We start from the raw sequence: 20,000 nt of genomic DNA on the forward strand, positions 1-20,000 counted from the left end.
AGTTGGTATATTAAAGGTGGTGTAGTAGCTAGCGTGTCCCACTCCCATCTTTCAGTTGGTATATTAAAGGTGGTGTAGTAGCTAGCGTGTCCCACTCCCATCTTTCAGTTGGTATATTAAAGGTAGTGTAGTAGCTAGCGTGTTCCACTCCCATCTTTCAGTTGTATTAAAGTGGCTGGGGTGTAGTGGCTAGCTGGTTACAAGCACCAGAATTCAAGTAGCTTTGGGGAAAATCAATTCGCTAAATAGTATTAGATATTAGAGAAACAAAAATCACATTAAACATTAAACTGTGATGATGTTTGTTAGCTTTGGGCTAATGAGATTAAAGAACATTGCACAACGTGGAGCCGATATACGGGTTGTTGGTTGGGAACTCGCTTCTGTAGTCAAGGGTGTAATAAAAGCTTACGTATTTATGACCTCAATTTCAATGTTGTCTTTTCCAGCTGTACGAAAAGGTGGCTATCCTGCTCACCAATTTAGGTAAGTTGTATATTCCATAATACTTTTAAGTGTCTGCTAAAAGCTTTTTCTATCAATAATTTCACACTTTGGAGCAGCGCAAAAGTACAGCTTTCATTAGTTTTTATTTATTTATTTCGGCATAGATCTGTATGTAGTCCAATAACCTAGGATTCAGTTTTGTAAAATGTGCTATTTATTGTTTTATACATTCCGCTGCAATAAAGTATTTTCTCAGTTTAGTCAACATTGCTGTCCAAAAACATCAATTGCTATAATACACACTGTGAATACTGTATAGAATTAGCCTGAATAGAGCTTGCGCAGGTATAAACATGTGAACATGTACATCTGGAAATGCGGTTTCTCTGTACTTTAAACGTTGTTTCTACGTCTCTCTTACAGAGCAGCCTCGCACAGAGTCTGAGTGGGAGAACAGCTTCACCCTCAAGATGTTCCTCTTCCAGTTTGTGAATCTCAACAGCTCCACCTTCTACATCGCCTTCTTCCTCGGAAGGTAAGGTTCTAAAGCACCTTCTTCCCGGGTAGGTAAGGTTCTACATCGCCTTCTTCCTCGGAAGGTAAGGTTCTAAAGCACCTTCTTCCCGGGGTGGTACGGTTCGACATAAGGTTCTACATCGCCGTCTTCCTGGAGCCGTTCCTAAAGAGCCAGCTAATCTAAACCGTTTTATTTTAAGCACCTCAGCATAACGATGCGACGTGTGACGCATTTCATACATCCCTCACCGTAACGCTCGTACACAACGACGGTACTAAAAGAGTAACACAAAGTTGCCGTGGCTCGTAACACACAACCCTCCTTCTTAGACCCCACAACACATATGATCTCAGAGTGTGTGAAGGCCAGCGGAGGAATGGGTTCGCCGGCCCTTTAAGGCGGCGACCTTAGAACTCCTTGGTGACGGCAGGGCCTTCAAAGAACAGCCTCTGGTTACTGCATCCTCCACACTCATCATGACTGCGTAGCGCTCTCTGTTAATGCATATCTCCTCTATTGTTTGTACGCCGTATTGATTTTAGTCTGCTAGGGTAACTTCTTTATACTACCCTAATTCACAAAGTACTTTTGTTTTGACAGAATAGCAGTTTAACAACTGTTTGGAAGTCTGATGATTGGTCCTCGCCATATAAGCAGAGAAGAGAGCGAGAGCGGCCCTCAGAAGTCATTTCTCCCTGGGGGGGGGGGGGGGGGGGGGGTAGCACAGATTGCAACAGTATTTCTTCAATGAAGCACTGCGGCTTCCTTCATGCATTTCAACCCCCAGCCAAGAAAACCGCTCTGACACTATGTTCCCTAATCGCTCAGAACCTGAACCATTAACAAACCAGCGGTGATCAGGGAAAATGTAAAGAAATTCTCTCTCTCTCTCTCTCTCTCTCTCTCTCTCACTCACTCACTCACTCACTCACTCACTCACTCACTCACTCACTCACTCACTCACTCACTCACTCACTCACTCTCTCTCTCTCTCTCTCTCTCTCTCTCTCTCTCTCTCTCTCTCTCTCTCTCTCTCTCTCTCTCTCTCTCTCTCTCTCTCTCTCTCTCTCTCGCTCTTTTCACTCTCGCTCTTTTCACTCTCGCTCTTTTCTCTCTCTCTCTCTCTCTCTCTCTCTCTCTCTCTCTCTCTCTCTCTCTCTCTCTCTCTCTCTCTCTCTCTCTCTCCCTCCCCCCTAGGTTCACGGGTCGTCCGGGGGCATATCTACGCCTCATTAATCGCTGGAAACTGGAAGAAGTGAGTAAATACTTCCAAACTCCCTGGAGGGAACCGCAAAGCATTGTGGGAGCTTGCGTTTGAAAGAGAAAATATTGAAATTTCCACCATTACTGTAAAAGCCCCCCCATCAGGCATTTAACCCCCATCAGCAGGAACTCATTGTTCCTATATATTAAGAATGATTACCATATTAGGACTTCCAGCAGTGTGTGTGTGTGTGTGTGTGTGTGTGTGTGTGTGTGTGTGTGTGTGTGTGTGTGTGTGTGTGTGTGTGTGTGTGTGTGTGTGTGTGTGTGTGTGTGTGTGTGTGTGTGTGTGTGTGTGTCAGTATAGCTCCAAGTTTGCCATCTCATGCTGCCTGCTGATTGGCTGAGCAGAGTAACGCAGTGAAGAGCAACATAAATAATCACAACAAAATTGTTGTCTGGAACCAAAGCGGTTTCTAACATAACGTATGTTTCTAACGCGGTCGATGCGCTGCTGTCCAGGTGCTCACCATCGATCGGTTGTCCTTTTGGTTTCTGAAAGCTTCATAAATCGACTTCCTTGTATGGCTGCTCGATTATGGAAAAAATCATAATCACGATTTTATTGGTCATGATTATTCAAACGGTTATTTTTGTGTTTGGAAACATGATGAATTTATTCAGCATTTCTCTTAAAAGAAACACTTGTAACTGAGCACTTTGAAATTTCCCATAAAAAAATACACAAAATGGATAGATACTGCTAAAATAAGAAATAATGTAAAAAAAAATTATCCAGCTGTACATTTTTCTAAAAAATGTCATCCAAACATTGAATGAAAAAATTTAAAATAAATTTCAACTAGATTATGTTAATTTGCCGATACTATAGTTTGAGCCAAAAATTTGAATTGGGATCAATATTTGATTAGTCACACTGGCCTCCTTCCTTGTGGGCAGACCTGACGTTGTTTTGTTTAATAATGACCAGAACACAGCATAAAGCCCTCTTATGAGCACGCCGTTATGCTTCAGTGGTTTTGATGTGCGTTTCCTTGTGTTGTGTTGTAAACGTCTCCCTGTGTTGTGTTGTGTGTCTGTGTTGTGTTTTTTGACTGTTGTGCGTCCGTGTTGTGCGTCTGTGTTGTGCGTCCATTTTGTTTGGCTGTGTCTGCGTTGTGTGTCTTTGTTGTGTGGCTATGTTGTGTTTCTGGGTCTGCGTTGTGTTTCTGTGTTGTGCGTCTGTGTTGTGTGTCTCTGTCCATGTTCTGCGTCTGTGTCGTGTTGTGTGTCTGTGTTGTGTGGTTCTGTTGTGTGTCTCTATCTGTGTTGTGTGGTTCTGTTGTGTGTCTCTGTCTGTGTTGTGAGTCTGTGTTGTTTGGTTCTGTTGTGCGTCTCTGTCCGTGTTGTGCGTCTGTGTCGTGTTGTGTGGTTGTGTGTTGTGTGTCTCTATCTGTGTTGTGTGGTTCTGTTGTGTGTCTGCGTTGTGTGTCTGTGTTGTGTGTCTCTGTCTGTGTTGTGCGTCTGTGTCGTGTTGTGTGTCTGTGTTGTGTGTCTCTATCTGTGTTGTGTGGTTCTGTTGTGCGTCTGTGTTGTGTGTCTGTGTTGTGTGTCTGCATTGTGTGTCTGTGTTGTGTGTCTCTATCTGTGTTGTGTGGTTCTGTTGTGCGTCTGTGTTGTGTGTCTGTGTTGTGCGTCCCAGTGCCACCCCAGCGGCTGCCTCATAGACCTGTGCCTGCAGATGGGGATCATCATGGTGCTGAAGCAGACCTGGAACAACTTCATGGAGCTGGGCTACCCGTGAGTCTGACCCAGGACCTGGTCCTCTTAGGGGGGCTACCCGTGAGTCTGACCCAGGACCCGGTCCTCTTAGGGGGGCTACCCGTGAGTCTGACCCAGGACCTGGTCCTCTTAGGGGGGCTACCCGTGAGTCTGACCCAGGACCTGGTCCTCTTAGGGGGGCTACCCGTGAGTCTGACCCCAGGACCCGGTCCTCTTAGGGGGGCTACCCGGGACCCGGTCCTCTTAGGGGGGCTACCCGTGAGTCTGACCCAGGACCCGGTCCTCTTAGGGGGGCTACCCGTGAGTCTGACCCAGGACCCGGTCCTCTTAGGGGGGCTACCCGTGAGTCTGACCCAGGACCTGGTCCTCTTAGGGGGGCTACCCGTGAGTCTGACCCAGGACCCGGTCCTCTTAGGGGGGCTACCCGTGAGTCTGACCCAGGACCCGGTCCTCTTAGGGGGGCTACCCGTGAGTCTCTGACCCCAGGACCCGGTCCTCTTAGGGGGGCTACCCGTGAGTCTGACCCAGGACCTGGTCCTCTTAGGGGGGCTACCCGTGAGTCTCTGACCCCAGGACCCGGTCCTCTTAGGGGGGCTACCCGTGAGTCTGACCCAGGACCTGGTCCTCTTAGGGGGGCTACCCGTGAGTCTGACCCAGGACCTGGTCCTCTTAGGGGGGCTACCCGTGAGTCTGACCCAGGACCTGGTCCTCTTAGGGGGGCTACCCGTGAGTCTGACCCAGGACCTGGTCCTCTTAGGGGGGCTACCCGTGAGTCTGACCCCAGGACCCGGTCCTCTTAGGGGGGCTACCCGTGAGTCTGAACCCAGGACCCGAGTCTCTGACCCCCAGACCTGGTTCTGTGAGGGGGCCATCAGACCTAGAGGCTCTCATGAGGGAACGTCTATCACCCTCCATGGTCTGAAGCCGCTTCGGCCTGCCTCTGAACCGGCTTCAATCCCAGGTCACATGGTAAATGGACTGCATTTATACAGCGCTCTTTTGTAACCAATACAATATTGCCTGACATTCACCCGTTCATGCACACATTCACAAACCGACGGTTGCGTCAGCCAGGCAAGGCGACCGCCAGCTCGTCGGGAGCAGTCAGGGTGAGGTGCCTCGCTCAGGGACACTTCGACACTCAACTAGGAGGAGCCGGGGGTTCGAACTAGCAACCTTGCGGTTACCAGTCAACCCGCTCTGCCTCTATAGCCGCCACATGCCTGAAGCCACACTGGTGTCCGGTCTAGGCTGGTTCGTCTTAACCCCGCTCCATAATGGGAACAGCGGGTACCATTGCGATCGAGCAGCAGAGCGAAACTAGAGTTTTAGGAAGCCTGGGCGAGCCGGGTCCCTACGGAGCGACTGTTGGAATGCAGCCCAAAGCCAAGTGGCAGAATTCAGCCGGGCTGCGGGTGCAGCAGTGAAGTATAGGTCCACTTAGAGAGGCCAGCTGGGAGGAGGCTCAGGGGACGGAGGGGACCAGCTGGCCCAGCGTTCCAGTGCCTGCTCCGGCCTGGATCAAACTAGGAAGACACACTTCTGCTCCGCAAGGAGTTTACTTCTGGATGGGTTTCCTATTGGAAGCCAGGCTTTGAATTAACGGTCCTCATAATGTTTGTTTCCCCTCTGGGGCGGCTGAAACGGTCTGAAACTGGAGTTGAGTTTGCGACGCCGAAACAAACACGCACATTTACATATTAGACTCGTAGCATACCTGCCTAAGTCACCTTTTGCGGTTAATTTTGTATTTAGTGTAAAAAAAATGCCTCAGTCTATTAGATGACTTGGGCTGAAAGTGATTATGGAATGTAAAAAGCACTCTGATTGGCTGAGGATATGGCCAATAGGGCACAGTGAATCAGCAGTGTCAGGAGAGTAGAGTTGGGTTAGATATCACAATTTGGCCTCATGGGCCTTTAGTAAGAACTCCTATGTTTCTTTAATTGGACTCTTAACGACCCTGCGGCTGTGATAGGCTGATCCAGAACTGGTGGACGCGGCGGCGACTGCGGCGCGAGCACGGACAGAAGGCCAAGGAAGGCTTCCCCCAGTGGGAGCGGGATTACAACCTGCAACCCATGAACGTCTACGGGCTCTTTGATGAGTACCTGGAGATGAGTATGTTACGGAGGGCCGCACAGTATGCTACAGAGGGCCGCACAGTATGCTACAGAGGGCCACACAGTATGCTACAGAGGGCCACACAGTATGCTACAGAGGGCCACACAGTATGCTACAGAGGGCCGCACAGTATGCTACAGAGGGCCACACAGTATGCTACAGAGGGCCACACAGTATGCTACAGAGGGCCGCACAGTATGCTACAGAGGGCCGCACAGTATGCTACAGAGGGCCGCACAGTATGCTACAGAGGGCCGCACAGTATGCTACAGAGGGCCGCACAGTATGCTACAGAGGGCCGCACAGTATGCTACAGAGGGCCACACAGTATGCTACAGAGGGCCACACAGTATGCTACAGAGGGCCGCACAGTATGCTACAGAGGGCCGCACAGTATGCTACAGAGGGCCGCACAGTATGCTACAGAGGGCCACACAGTATGCTACAGAGGGCCACACAGTATGCTACAGAGGGCCACACAGTATGCTACAGAGGGCCGCACAGTATGCTACAGAGGGCCACACAGTATGCTACAGAGGGCCACACAGTATGCTACAGAGGGCCACACAGTATGCTACAGAGGGCCGCACAGTATGCTACAGAGGGCCACACAGTATGCTACAGAGGGCCACACAGTATGCTACTCTTGTTATGGACCCCAGGCCAGGCTTGTGACGCCCCCTTCTGGTGTTGTGTTCACTTCTCAGTCCTGCAGTTCGGCTTCACCACCATCTTCGTGGCGGCCTTCCCCCTGGCGCCGCTGCTGGCGCTGCTGAACAACATCATCGAGATCCGCCTGGACGCCTACAAGTTCGTCACGCAGTGGCGCCGCCCGCTGCCCTCGCAGGCCAAAGACATCGGTGAGCCCGCCCCCCCCCCCCCCCCCTCGGGACAGCGGGGGGCTATGCACGTCCCTGAAGCTGAAGAACTCGTTAAGAAACATAAGCGATGGAGGTTATCAATTACTGCAGAGACTCCAGGGGGGTTATGCTGATATTGATCTTGGTGCTGTTATTGCAGTAATAAGAACCAATCAACAACATATTGACTAGGTTTCTAAAGCACTTTTCTTGCCATAGCAGCGAATTAGAAGCAGCTTAGCAGTCAATGCCTTACGTGCACTAAACACACACACACACACACACACGCAGTAAACACACACACATGCACGCACCGATATCGCACTCCTTTGCAGGTGGTACACTAGGAAGAGAGTGGGAATCGCACCTGCCTGCATCGCTTGTGTGCATGCTTGTGCATTTGAGTGTGTGTGTCTGTGTGTTTGTGCGAGTGCGCCTGTGTGAGTCTATGCGTGTGCGTTCATGCATATGCGTGTGTACGCAGGGTTCATGCATGCATGTGTGTGTGTGTGTGTGTGTGTGTGTGTGTTCATGTGTGTATGTGTGTTCATGTTTGTGTGTTCGTGTGTTCGTGCGTGCGTTCATGTGCGTGCAATCATGTGTGTTTGCGTCCATGCGTGTGTGTGTGTGTGTGTGTTTCCATGTGTGCGTGTGCATTCATTCATGTGTGTGCTTCCATGTGTGTGTGTGTGTGTATGCATTCATTCATGTGTGTGCTTCCATGTGTGTGTGTGTTTGCATTCATTCATGTGTGTGCTTCCATGTGTGTGTGTGTGTGTGTATGCATTCATTCATGTGTGTGCGTCCATATGTGTGTGTTCCCCACAGGGATCTGGTACGGCATCCTGGAGGGGATCGGCATCCTGTCGGTCATCACCAACGCCTTCGTCATCGCCGTGACGTCCGACTTCATCCCCCGCCTCGTCTACGCCTACAAGTACGGCCCGTGTGCCGGTCAGGGCCGCGCCGGGCAGCGGTGAGCAGAGAGGACACCGCCGCAGCCTGGGCCACCGTCGTTAGGACCCGTCTAAAGGCTTTGTTATCAATCAATCAATCAATCAATCAATCAATCAATCAAACTTAATGTAACACCAAGTGCATGCGTTGTGTCAATGGTTCCACGTTGAGGCAACATGTTGACTCACACAGTCGCTTTGACAGAGTCGGGAACCTTTTGGTTCTGCGTGGGGTTCGCGTTAGAGGACCAATCACAGCCCTTGCTGTGGCGTCGACTCGACGCAAGGTTAAACATTTTGGGAGGCGCCCGTCAGGCCCTTGGGGTGGACGCAAGGAGGGTCCGCAAGGACGTAATGGGTCCGTAAACCCCCTTTGCGTTGCGTCGACATGGAACCATAACTAAGCCTTAACGGTCTGTTAACATCTCTCACCTTATCCAGGTGCATGATGGGATACGTCAACGCCAGTCTGTCCGTGTTCCGCGTCGCCGACTTTGAGAAGAAGTCGGAGCCCACGACCAACGGCTCGGAGATTTTCGGAGACGCCGTCAAGTTCTGCAGGTAGGCTAATGTTAGGCTAACGTTACTACTGCAGGTAGGCTAACGTTAGGCTAACGTTGCTACTGCAGGGAGGCTAACGTTAGGCTAACGTTAATACTGCAGGTGGCCTAACGTTAGGCTGACGTTACTACTGCAGGTAGGCTAACGTTAGGCTGACGTTACTACTGCAGGTAGGCTAACGTTAGGCTGACGTTACTACTGCAGGTAGGCTAACGTTAGGCTGACGTTGCTACTGCAGGGAGGCTAACGTTGCAACTGCAGCTAGGCTAACGTTGCTACAGCAGGTAGGCTAACGTTGCTACAGCAGGTAGGCTAACGTTGCTACAGCAGGTAGGCTAACGTTGCTACAGCAGGTAGGCTAAATTTACTACTGCTGGGAGGCTAACGTAACTACTGCAGGGAGGCTGAAGTTGCTAGTGCAGGGAGGCTGAAGTTGCTGCTGCAGGTAGGTTTGTAGGCTATTGTGAGTCCTGCAGGTTAGGGTACTACTCTGGGTTTAACCCTCATTAGGGTCAGTATCGTTTTCTCCTTGGGTTTTGGATCTGGTCCATTCAGCAAAGCTTGGAGCGCATCTTGTTTTAGTACTGTGTGTGTGTGTGTATGTGTGTGTGTGTGTGTGTGTGTGTGTGTGTGTGTGTGTGTGTGTGTATGTGTGCTTGTGTGTGTGTGTGCACGTGCGTATGTTCATCTGAGTGTGGTGGGCGTGTGTTCTTGTTCAATGTCAGTGACCTTCATCACGTATATATATATAAATGAGACCGACTAAATTTAATTCTGGGGCAGTATCATCATCATCATCATCCTAAGTGCGTGACGACCTTTGACCCCCCCCCCCAGGTACCGTGACTATCGGGAGCCCCCAGTCTCGGCGGACCCCTACTCCTACACTCTGCAGTTCTGGCACGTTCTGGCGGCCAGGCTGGCCTTCATCATCGTCTTCGAGGTCAGTCTGACATCCCGCCGTCCTTCGTCCTCCTCCTCTGGCGGTGACGATGACGTGGGTACAGTAGTGGACCACTGAGCGTGTTCAGTGGAGCCTTCTGGAGGATCCTCAGAGCGGGGTCGAACAGGATGGCCAGTTCTTCCACTCTGCTAGGAGTCGCTTTGTTTTCCTCTTCAGTTGCTGTTTATTCATTTCTTTATTTTCTGTATTTATATGTTTACATTTAGATTTAGGTCATTTATAATCGCATTGTGTAGATAAAAATGTTTACAATTGTTCACCGTGTAACCATGGCCCAGGTATCCCTCCAGCCAGGTACGTCCCTCCCCTCTAACCCTCTGATTGGCCGGCTCCACAGCACCTGGTGTTCGCCATCAAGACGCTGATCGCCTACCTGATCCCGGACCTGCCCAAGGACCTGCGGGACCGCATGCGGCGGGAGAAGTACCTGATCCAGGAGATGATGTACGAGGCGGAGCTGGAGCGGCTGCAGAAGGAGAAGAACGAACGGAAGAAGAGGAAGGAGCGCAACGGCCACCACAAGGAGTGGCCCTGAGGGGGCGGGACCAGCGCTGAGCCGCTGCAGGTGAGGAGAGAGGGCCTGTGATTGACAGGCCCTATGGGATCCCCGTAACCAATCAGGGGAGAGATGGCCTGATTGGTCAGAAATTTGCCAGAGGTACAAAATCGAAATATCTTCATGCTGATCCAGGGTCAGTCTATCAGACCTGATGTTCTCACAGAACCTCACTAACCTCACTAACCTCACTCACTAACAGCTGACGGATGACAGGCATTTATAACAAATGAATCGAAATCATAAAGGTAACTTAGGATAGAGGTCGTGCATACAGGCTCTCTTAATGTCCATTCATAGTCCGGCCATAGCTGCACTAAACTAAACACACAATGTCAGACCTCCACTCTAGCCCCAGCATGGGGCTAGAGCTCCCCCTAGTGGCGGACCTCGGTAAGGCCTGACTCTACAACCTCAGCTGCACCATGTAGCGTGTGGACCGGCCCCCAGACTCAAAGAATACATCTCTCTCACCCCACGACCTACACAGAATGACAAGAGATCGGAATACCTTCTTAAAGGGCCCCTTTCGTACCACCAGGTGTGAGCGTTAGCAGCCATTTCAAACCGTTGGAAAATCTGCCTTTTCCTGTGTTTTAATGACATCACAAGTGGGCGTGTCCACCTAGATGTATGACCGGCAGATAAGCAACATTTGCCACAGTCCACTGGGTAGGCGGGTCGACTGATCTATCCAGGATACATCTAGGTGGACACACCCCCTTGTGATGTCACTCAGGCACATGTGGGAGACTTTCAAACGGCTTGTCAAGGCTGATCACCCTCACACCTGGTGGTCAAACAGGGGCCCTTTAAGTGTCGACTTCATAACATGCGCTGACCCTTGACCTGTCTCTCCCCAGCGGCCCGGTCTCTTCCCATTAGACCCTCGGAGGACCATGTAGTGGGAGGGGGTAGTTCCTGCATGACGTCGCGTCCCTGGGCCCTCCTCTCGGCCCGTCTGACCAGGGGCCCGACTTTAAAAAAAGATAAACAACGGGGGGGGGGGGGTCTCTCACGGCCTCGCTCAACCACCCTGTGTTTGACGCCGCTGGCTACTGACGCCTCCTCACGGGAAAGAGGATCCAAAATGGACGCCTGGTTGAGTCGACCACCGGGGCTAACTTCTTTGTCTTGGTTTTTTTCTCCTTGGACAGCTGCTATTAATTCAACAGTTTCTTCATGTTGAGCTTATCGGTTTTGGTGTGTTTTTATTTGTTCACCCCAACCTGTCGTCTGTCCTCTCTTGCTGCTGCCTCGTAAGACTCATTAACCTCAACCTGGAGCGCCTGAATGTAAAGCGAGAATAACTCTGACTCTTGTCTTTTACATTTTTAAACCCAACTAACCGGGCTAACCCACCAGGGCTCGCTAACGCTACGCTAACTGAATGAGAAGTTCTGTTTACATCCTTCCCTTCGGTCGAGGAACGTGTAGGGTAGAAGCTGATAGTGTTTCCTTTGTTGTAAATAAAGAGATATATTTAAGGGAATGTCAGATAGGCCATTTTGTTCCTCTGTAGTGTAGTGCAATAAATAAAAACTCTAATAATAGATTATTCACGTTTAGAAATGTGACTCATCTAGATCGTGGCAGGGGCCATGAAAGCTTACACCTGCATTGCCTTTCATTGAATTTAAATTGATGACCGCAGTAATAAATAAAGAATATTTATTGTCTATATTTTGTGTGAGTTTCCTCTGTGGGATTTGAATCCTTGATCCAAATTATTCTTCTGGAAACTGAAAAGCTTTACATAGGGAAGGGAGATTTTTATATGCATGGAATATAAATGAATCAATGAACACACCTAACCTGGATGTTTCACACACACACGCACATACACACACACACACACACGAATGGATTCACAATGGTCAGCAATACTGCAGAGGGCAGCATTTCTTTTTAAACGGACCGTTATTTAATATTAATCTGTCATTTCACCTCTAACTTTTGGCATGACATTGTGTAACAGTGTGTAATGATTCATATATTAATGTGATACTATCCTTGAGCTCATTAATCATAGTATTCACTGCGTATACTTTGAGACTTAGGGCCAAACACTGAATCAATGAGGATATTCGTATAACTAAATATGATCATTGAACACATCAACAAAAGTCTCATCAAGTTAATTTGATATTACACTTTATCCAGGATAAGGTATTATTTATTAAATCAATAAGAGCCAAAGCACGTGGATGTGTGTTGTTTGACCTACCAGGTACTTACGTATTCTTGTAAACATGCGTACACAATTAATTTTCTCTGTTATAAGTGTCTCTTGTCCGATACAAACTGTAGACTGTCAGAATTAAGGCAAACCCCGAATTACACAACTGCCTCAAATCCCTGGATCGCCACTTAGTTAAGGAGATTCTAACGCTGCCCAGGGAGGATAAGCATCTGCAGGAAATACACAAACTATCAATCATCCATCACCAACAACCACCACGAACACCACAACAAACATCTCCAAATGAACAGCTTTTTCACCAGACGATGCAGCCTGCACCAATTTCCTGATCGTGTCTGTGGTTGCTTCTTCACCCTTCAAAGGATATTCAGATCATCCAAACCGTGGCCATGAGGGCCAGGTGATGAATCTGTCTGTCAGGGTGTTCGATTCCCAGTCACTAAGGCAACGTTACTGGGTTCAGTCCTGCAGTCAGACCCGTAGTTCCCCCGTAATCCTGAGGCCTCTATAATCTGAAACCCCTAAATTTAAATCTGATTCAGCTCAGGCCAGAAGCATCTGCCAAAACCCCTTAATAGTAAATACTAAATAAATGACGCAAAAACATTAAATGTGCATGGGCTGGCTCATCTCAGAGCCATGATTGGACTTGGGTAGTTATATTATTTAAACGTGTTCCCGACCTCCTGCATGGATTACTGCGCGGCCATTGGCGCGACAACTTTCCATTTTGATTATTAATCGCGCGGGACCGAGGAAGCATGTCGCCCTGTTTCCGACCCTGGCGACTCCTCCACCCCGCACCGTAAGAGGATTAACTCAGAACACGGACCGTTGCGTAAGGCTGGCCGGGGATCGCATCCCGATCTGCCTGTGTTCGGTGCGTCAGATGGGTTTGGAGTTTTCCTTATGTTGGATGTTTGTTGTCGTGTGAGAATATCTCTAGTTACAGTCTGTCCATTTTTCGCCTTTCTGCTGCACGTCTTTATACTGGTGGATGGTGGTTCGTGCCCTGTCTTGGTTTTATACTGGGAGATGCCAAGCATCTCCACAGTCTTCTACTGGTGGAACAGCTTCTCATTACAACTAAACTTTAGTCTTATACTGGTAGACACTGGAAGAGGCCCAGTTATACTGGTAGACACTGGGAGAGCCCCAATCTACTGTGGGACAGTGGTAGCTGCCCGGTATAACCCCAGTCTTCTACTGGTTTTACTGGAACCTGCCCAGTACAAACACATTATTTGTCTAGTTGACACTGGAAGCTTCCCAGTGCAACCACAGTCTTCTACTAGTGGACAATGGAAGCTTCCCATTAAAGGCACCCAGTGCAACTTTATGTAAACATTCAATGAAAAATAAACATTCAATTTCTAGTCTTTTTTACACGTAGTAAGTTTCAATAACTCCATACCATTACATATCGACATTCAAGGAGCAAAGATGAGACGTCGTTGTGTGGTGAGAACTGATAGAAAATCGTAAACAACAACAATCGCCGGTGGGGAGAAGCCATTTTCCCATTGACCGGAAGCCTGCTTTATTTATTGTAGGTTACAAAAAATAAAGAAAATGGCGGCATTGTTGTTGTTATCGATTTTGTATCAGTTCTCACCACACAACGACGTCTCATCTTTGCTGCTTAAATGTCGGTATGTAATGGTATGGAGTTATTGAAACTTACTACGTGTAAAAAAGACTAGAAATTGAATGTTAATTTTTAAGCCTCGAAAGTTGCACTGGGTGCCTTTAAAGCCACAGTGTGATACTGGTTTAACTGGGAGCAGTCCAGTAATATCAGCCCGGTAACTGGTGGACACTGGGAGATTTCCAGTTGCAACCATGTCATAAAACTGGTTGACACTGGTATTCGCCCAGTACAACAGCTCCATCCTCCTGTTAGCTAGGCCTGCTGGGAGCTGTCAAACCAGTCTTTACTGGTGGACTGGACACTGATTGATGCCAAAGCACTAACCACAACGTTTGGCTGGTCCCGCCTCTTCCTGTTGACAAGGCATCTATATTGTAGGTTACCAGCCACCGTGCGTGTGTGTGTGTGCGTGCGCGCGCGTGCGTGCCCGCCACCAAAGGCACATCTTCTCTGCCAAAAAAACAAAACCCAGCTTCCTTGTTGCTGTTGCCACGGCGACACAGCTGACACTTCCACGTTTGCTGACCTTCAGTCTTATCTCTCTTCCTTTCAATTCCCCCGGTTCTTTATTTCGTTTTATATTTAAAAGCATTTACGTTATATACATCTAGATATTTACATTTATAATATTTCCTGCACATATATCAATAATTCACTCGAAAATTATTGTTCACAGTAGGCTATAATATTTTTATTGATTGGGCTGCGTTCCAAATCATGGAACGCAGCCCGTTCATTTATAATCTGATGAATCAGAACATTTCTTCTTGTGTTTTTACCAAGAAACTCGTCCCCCCCTTCCATGAATTCATCTCTCTTCCATCCTGTCGCCCTGATGTCTAATCCCGGATCCAGTAGGCCTGCTATGCTAAGAGGATATTATCTCATCTAAAATCAGATTAACGGGAGTCACTACTTGATATTCAACATGTGTGTCGCTCTGTCGTCCCCTCTACACAAAGCTGCGGTAGTAACATCAGACCACCTCTCTACCTCCTTTAATATGTCCATGCTCTCTACCTACGGTTGTATCCCGGAGGGATGGTGGTAGGAGGTGAGACTGAACAATCTCATTAATTTAATGAGGGCCTGGATGAGTCACTTCAGTGATGTGTTAATTAGGCAATTATCCTCATGAGATACACCTGTGTTTCCTCTAACGAACGACGCCGTGATAAAACCACGGACCCTTTTCACAGCTGGCACCCGTAACACTTAATTTATCTCTAGGATGACCTGATAGTAATTAGTGTGTGAGGAAGAGTGGACACACGCACACGACGCCGTCGGACCGCTGATCGGCTGACGTCAGCGGCGCCGCGTCACGACTCGCGAGGCGGCTGCGTTCCAGCTGTGAACCGCACCTTGTCTCCTGTCGCGCGAGGCGAGGACGGGCGACCCCCCCGTCCTGTCACTGGCTGTCTGATGGACCCCCCCCCCCCCCCCCCCCCTCCTCGCTCCATATCACACCCCGTCTGGGAGTGTCTGCTGCAGCGGTAGGTCAACACACAACCCTGTCACGTTAAGTCGTTTTCACACCTCCTCGCGTCATACTCAGGTGTCGACTAGAAAAAGAAAAAACTGCGTTTTCTTAAAGTTATTCTTTAAACTGTAGGCCTACATGAGTAGGACTAGTATTAATATCCTTCTCTACTAACACCTCTGTGTTGATAGATTTTCTATGAATGCCTTTTAAGGCTTGCTGTGTTATGGTCTAGCAATTGTCTTTACCCATACACAACAGGGTGGCTTGGCTTCTATAGAGGAGTAGACCGTGTGAGATGAGTTGGCTCTATGCCAGCTGGTCAGCCAATGTAGCCTACAATAATTAGCCTTAGTTTCATTTGACTTTGAATCAGGTTTTAACAGACGGATTAAGCATTTCTTTGCACAACCTTTGATGGATGTGATGTTTAATAAAACCCAAACAGTGTTCTGCCTCAACCTGTGGAATGAACACAGAGAAAAGTAAAGTAAAACACATTTAGCCATCAGGTTTATTCTGGTTGTTTCTCATTCAGTACAACAGCCAAACATCTTCACAGGGGACGCGTTAGTTTATCCAGAACGAAGACATCTGCCTTACAATCATCTCATGTTCTTTCATAAAGTATAATTTACACATGAATCAGGATGGACACACGGGCCTGCGGACTGAAACCAGCAGCCTCACTTTACCTGGATGGGGGGGGGGGGGGGGTGTATGTGGGTCAGGGTGGGGTCTATGTGGGTCAGGGTGGGTTGCAGCCGATTTAAATTGATGACCGCAGTAATCATTCTAATTTAAGCTTACTGGGTCGTCTAGGCGCGGCTCGGAGACGGCTCAGTCTCTGGTCTGAGCAGGAGGGGATCCGTTTCCTCCGAGCGAGCGCTGACGTTTGTCTGTTTGTTAGTTTGTGTTGCTCTGACGGATGTGGTCGTTGTGGTTGTTGTGGCCAGTGGGGGAATGAATCTGGGTCTCTGCTCCGTATTAGTGCTGTACTGAAGAACGGATTTATTCGGGATGATGGATGATGGAGACCTTATTTAAATATCTTTTATTTAATTACGATTGCCTTCAATAAGACATGCTTTTTAAAGCAGAATCGATGCGTCAATAAAGCTTCAGGCGTTCTGCTCGCAGCTTGGACCATCTCAAGAGTGATGATGAATCCCTCAAGGGGCAATCCTTCCTCACACACAAACATCAAAACCAACGCCACAAAGAAGTGATCTCCCCACTGTCCCAAACAAAGCTGTGAATAAATGGAAAGGAGCCACGTTTTGTAAGCCCTGAACATCAACCAGAATAGTATTGATTCCATGTGACGAGGGAACAACGTAGGAAGCTCTGTTTAAATCATGAACCATTTGCTCTCGTCAATAGTAGGTCTGAGTTAGCCGGACAGGAGAACGGAGCAGTTTAGAAGACACACACCGGTCACCCTGAGGGGGCTCGGAGTAATACTGACACAGTGCAAGTGTGCTTAGAACATCATGTTGTCCAAGTAGGTGTGATGATGGTTGGAACCCGCCCACGTTTAGAGCACAACACTATCACATCCTGTGAGTTACGTCCCCCAAACAGAAGATTGAATCACTGCGCAGTAGCTGGAAGTATTCTAGGGGGACCGTCTTTTAAAACAGGACATGGAAAAAACATTGTTTGCCGCTGTGTGTGTCGTAACGCACGCACACACGCACATGCACAGTGACCGCACAAAAATCATCTTCTGACGGTTTGTACACACACACTTCCACTTATTTATACATAACTCGTTAGTAGTTATGAATTCAACGATTCATCATAAAAAAATACATAAAAAATAGCAAAGTTAATGAGAGAATTTGGCAACGGATACGGAAACTTTTGCTACCAACATTTCTCCATGGAAAGTACTACTAATGTCCTAAATAATAAAATGTTAATAAGATTGTGTATGGAAATACCTCTGGTGTTTAGTATTCCCTATGCGTCCGGGAACCCTTACCGCAAATTGTCCTTCAACGCTTGACTTCTTTATACGACCCATCTACGGTTTATGTGGAGGAACCGATTTTTCCCACAATGCACGGCTGCCTGGATGCGTTCCATTTGTGTCCAGCACTTGACCGTTTCACTCGTTCTTCACGGATCCTATTTTACTAATCTTCCTCCACCACAGTAGACTGGGCAGACTGGGAACCAGTTAAGGTTGGATAGTAATGAAGTGAGTCACAGTGTTGACCTCCGCAGAGTCCTGCTCTGCACACACACACACACACACACACATACACACACACACACACACACACACACACACACACACACACACACACACACACACACACACACTCCTCCACCTAGCGTTAAAAGCGTGAAAAGGTGGAGCGAGGAGGAGGTCTGTTTCTAGCTACACCACCTGATGGCCGGGGTTAGAGTGGTTCCTCCCCCCAATGGCCCCGCCTCCGTTCTTCAGGATGCTCTCTGTCGCCATGCCGACGACGAGGCCCGTCGCCGTGCCGACGGTAATGCCCGGGTCACAGCCGCTGGCCGCTCCGGCCACGCCCTTATCTCCGTCCTCCTCCGCCCCGAGAGGCTCCAGGAACGCCACCCGCTTCCCGTTGTGGCTCCGCCTCTCCCGGGACTCCGCCTCCCCGGGGTCGGAGCACAGCAGGGAGGCGCGGCCCCCGCAGCCCGTCGGCGTCTCCCCGGCCCCCCCGCCCCCTCCTCTCCCCCGGTCGCCGCGGCAACGGCAGGGCGTGAGGTAGAGGTAGAGCAGCACCAGCACGATGCTGACCACGCACGACGCCAGGGTGGTGAAGGCCGTGTTGAAGTGCTCCGCCCCCCGGCGCCGCCCGCCCCCTCTGGCCCCGCCCCCGCCCCGGCTCTTGTTCCCCACCAGGACGCTGACCTCGCCGTCGGCTCCGCCCCCCTCCTCCTCGCCGCCGCACTCGGGCTCGGGCGGGGCACCGCGGGCCGCCACGCAGGTGTAGGCGCCGGCGTCGGCCGCCACCGCCCCGCGGATCTCCAGGGCGCCGCTGGGGAGGACCTGGACCCGCCGCAGGGTGGCGTTGCCATGGTCACCGCCATCGCCGTCGCCGGAGGAGGAGGAGGAGTTGAGGACGGCGCCGGGCGTGAGCCAGAACACCGTCTGGTTCTCCCGGAGGGGCGGGGCCAAGCCCGGGCACGGGACCGTCAGCCAATCGCCCGGCTCGATCTGATAAACCCCGCCCACGAGAGACACGAGGTCCTGTGTGTTTGCGGTGGAGGTGGCGGAGGCGGAGCAGCCTCCCCCCCCCCCCGCCCCACAGGGGTACTCCGCCCTGAAGTCCAGCAGCGGGCGGTACCGCCGCCGGCACCAGAAGCCCAGCAGCGCCCGCAGCGCGCAGTCGCACACCAGGGGGTTGCCCTGCAGGTACACCTGCGGCCGGCCCCCCAGGGCCAGCAGGCTCTGCACGGGCAGCGCCGTCAGCGCGTTGGACGACAGGTCCAGCAGCGCCAGGTGGGCGGGGCGGGGCCGGCCCTCCAGCAGCTCCAGGGGGACGGCGGCCAGCCGGTTCCCCGCCAGGTACAGCCGCCGCAGGCCGCGCAGGCCCGACAGCGCCCCCGGCTCCACCGCCGCGATCCGGTTCCCGAAGAGCAGCAGCACCTCCAGCCCGGGCAGGGCGCCCCGCCCGAACGCCGACGCCCGCACGGCCGCCAGCCGGTTGGAGGACAGGTCCAGGTGGACGAGGTGCGGCGTGAGGGCGAAGGCGTCGGGCTCCACGGCGGCGATGGCGTTGCGGGCCAGCAGCAGGGAGGCGAGGCGGCGGAGGGTCCGCGGCCCGCTCCAGTTGGCGGGCAGCGTGGCCAGCAGGTTGTGGCTGAGGTCCAGGTGGGCCGCCCACGCCGGGACGTCCCGGGGCCAGCGGGAGAGCCCGGCGCCGCTGCAGGAGATGATGTCGCTGGCGCAGAGGCAGCCGCGCGGGCAGGCGAGCGCCGCGGAAGAGGAGGGGCGGAGCCAGCAGAGAAGGGGGAGGAGCAACGCCGCGACGCAAGAGGAGGAGGGGAGGGCGGGACGGAGCGGAGAACAGGTGGAGGGAAACATTGTCTCCCTCTTGGTGGTCGTGGTGGTGGTGGTGGTGTTCGTGGTCGTGGTGGTGGGTGGGGTGGGACTCAGGTTCCAGGGTCAGGGTGAACTCACAGGAGCCGGTTAGAGGGGATTATGTCTGGGGATTTCCTTTCCCAAGGCACCCTGGGGAGAACAACAAGCAACAAGTTAAGGAACAGTTTAGCTTGTTAATAATATCTATCGTTCTCTCTATCACTCCTTCTATTTTTCTATCGCTCTATGTGAATAAATCTATATCTACTGTATCTATCTCTCAATCTGACTGTATCTAATAAATCTACATATATATCTGACTGATTTATAAGACATGTCTATCCATCGATCTAACTATCTATCTAACTGACTGACTCTCAATAGATCTATCTTTCTAGCTCTCTATCTTTTTATAGAGCAACAAATGCAAACTTAATCAAAGAGTGACTTCCTGGTTTATGGTGACGTTAGTAATTTTGACAGCCAGTTTAAAAGATTTTAAAAAAAGAAGACGTTTTTATTTATAATTCCGCCGAGGGATTGAATGATGAATCATTTAATTTAATTAAGAACAATGACATTTGCTGTAGCTGATATCTTAAATAACACCCGATGACTTTCTGTGATGTG

At 50.3% G+C, this 20,000-nt stretch overlaps 2 protein-coding genes across 2 annotated transcripts in view; one reads left to right on the forward strand and one right to left on the reverse strand.

The window, feature by feature from the left end:
- LOC132456653 (anoctamin-4-like) overlaps positions 1 to 11,653 on the forward strand; it is an 18,164-nt gene extending 6,511 nt beyond the window's left edge. The window contains exons 2-12 of the mRNA XM_060051060.1: positions 450 to 486; positions 871 to 982; positions 2,162 to 2,219; positions 3,870 to 3,967; positions 5,928 to 6,070; positions 6,781 to 6,933; positions 7,762 to 7,909; positions 8,331 to 8,450; positions 9,288 to 9,393; positions 9,752 to 9,979; positions 10,834 to 11,653. Coding sequence (XP_059907043.1) covers positions 450 to 486; positions 871 to 982; positions 2,162 to 2,219; positions 3,870 to 3,967; positions 5,928 to 6,070; positions 6,781 to 6,933; positions 7,762 to 7,909; positions 8,331 to 8,450; positions 9,288 to 9,393; positions 9,752 to 9,949 — 1,173 coding nt within the window. The 3' untranslated portion in view covers positions 9,950 to 9,979; positions 10,834 to 11,653. The remainder of the gene's footprint in view (positions 1 to 449; positions 487 to 870; positions 983 to 2,161; positions 2,220 to 3,869; positions 3,968 to 5,927; positions 6,071 to 6,780; positions 6,934 to 7,761; positions 7,910 to 8,330; positions 8,451 to 9,287; positions 9,394 to 9,751; positions 9,980 to 10,833) is intronic.
- Positions 11,654 to 16,028: 4,375 nt separating this feature from the next.
- Positions 16,029 to 19,274, reverse strand: LOC132456654 (amphoterin-induced protein 2-like; the record flags this gene model as incomplete). Its single annotated transcript, XM_060051061.1, has 1 exon — positions 16,029 to 19,274. A coding segment is annotated over one exon (1,578 nt), but the record flags the coding sequence as incomplete, so codon positions are not given.
- Between the last annotated feature and the right edge of the window lie 726 nt (positions 19,275 to 20,000).

This window comes from Gadus macrocephalus, chromosome 4 (genome assembly GCF_031168955.1).
Source record: "Gadus macrocephalus chromosome 4, ASM3116895v1".
Lineage (NCBI taxonomy): Eukaryota > Metazoa > Chordata > Actinopteri > Gadiformes > Gadidae > Gadus > Gadus macrocephalus.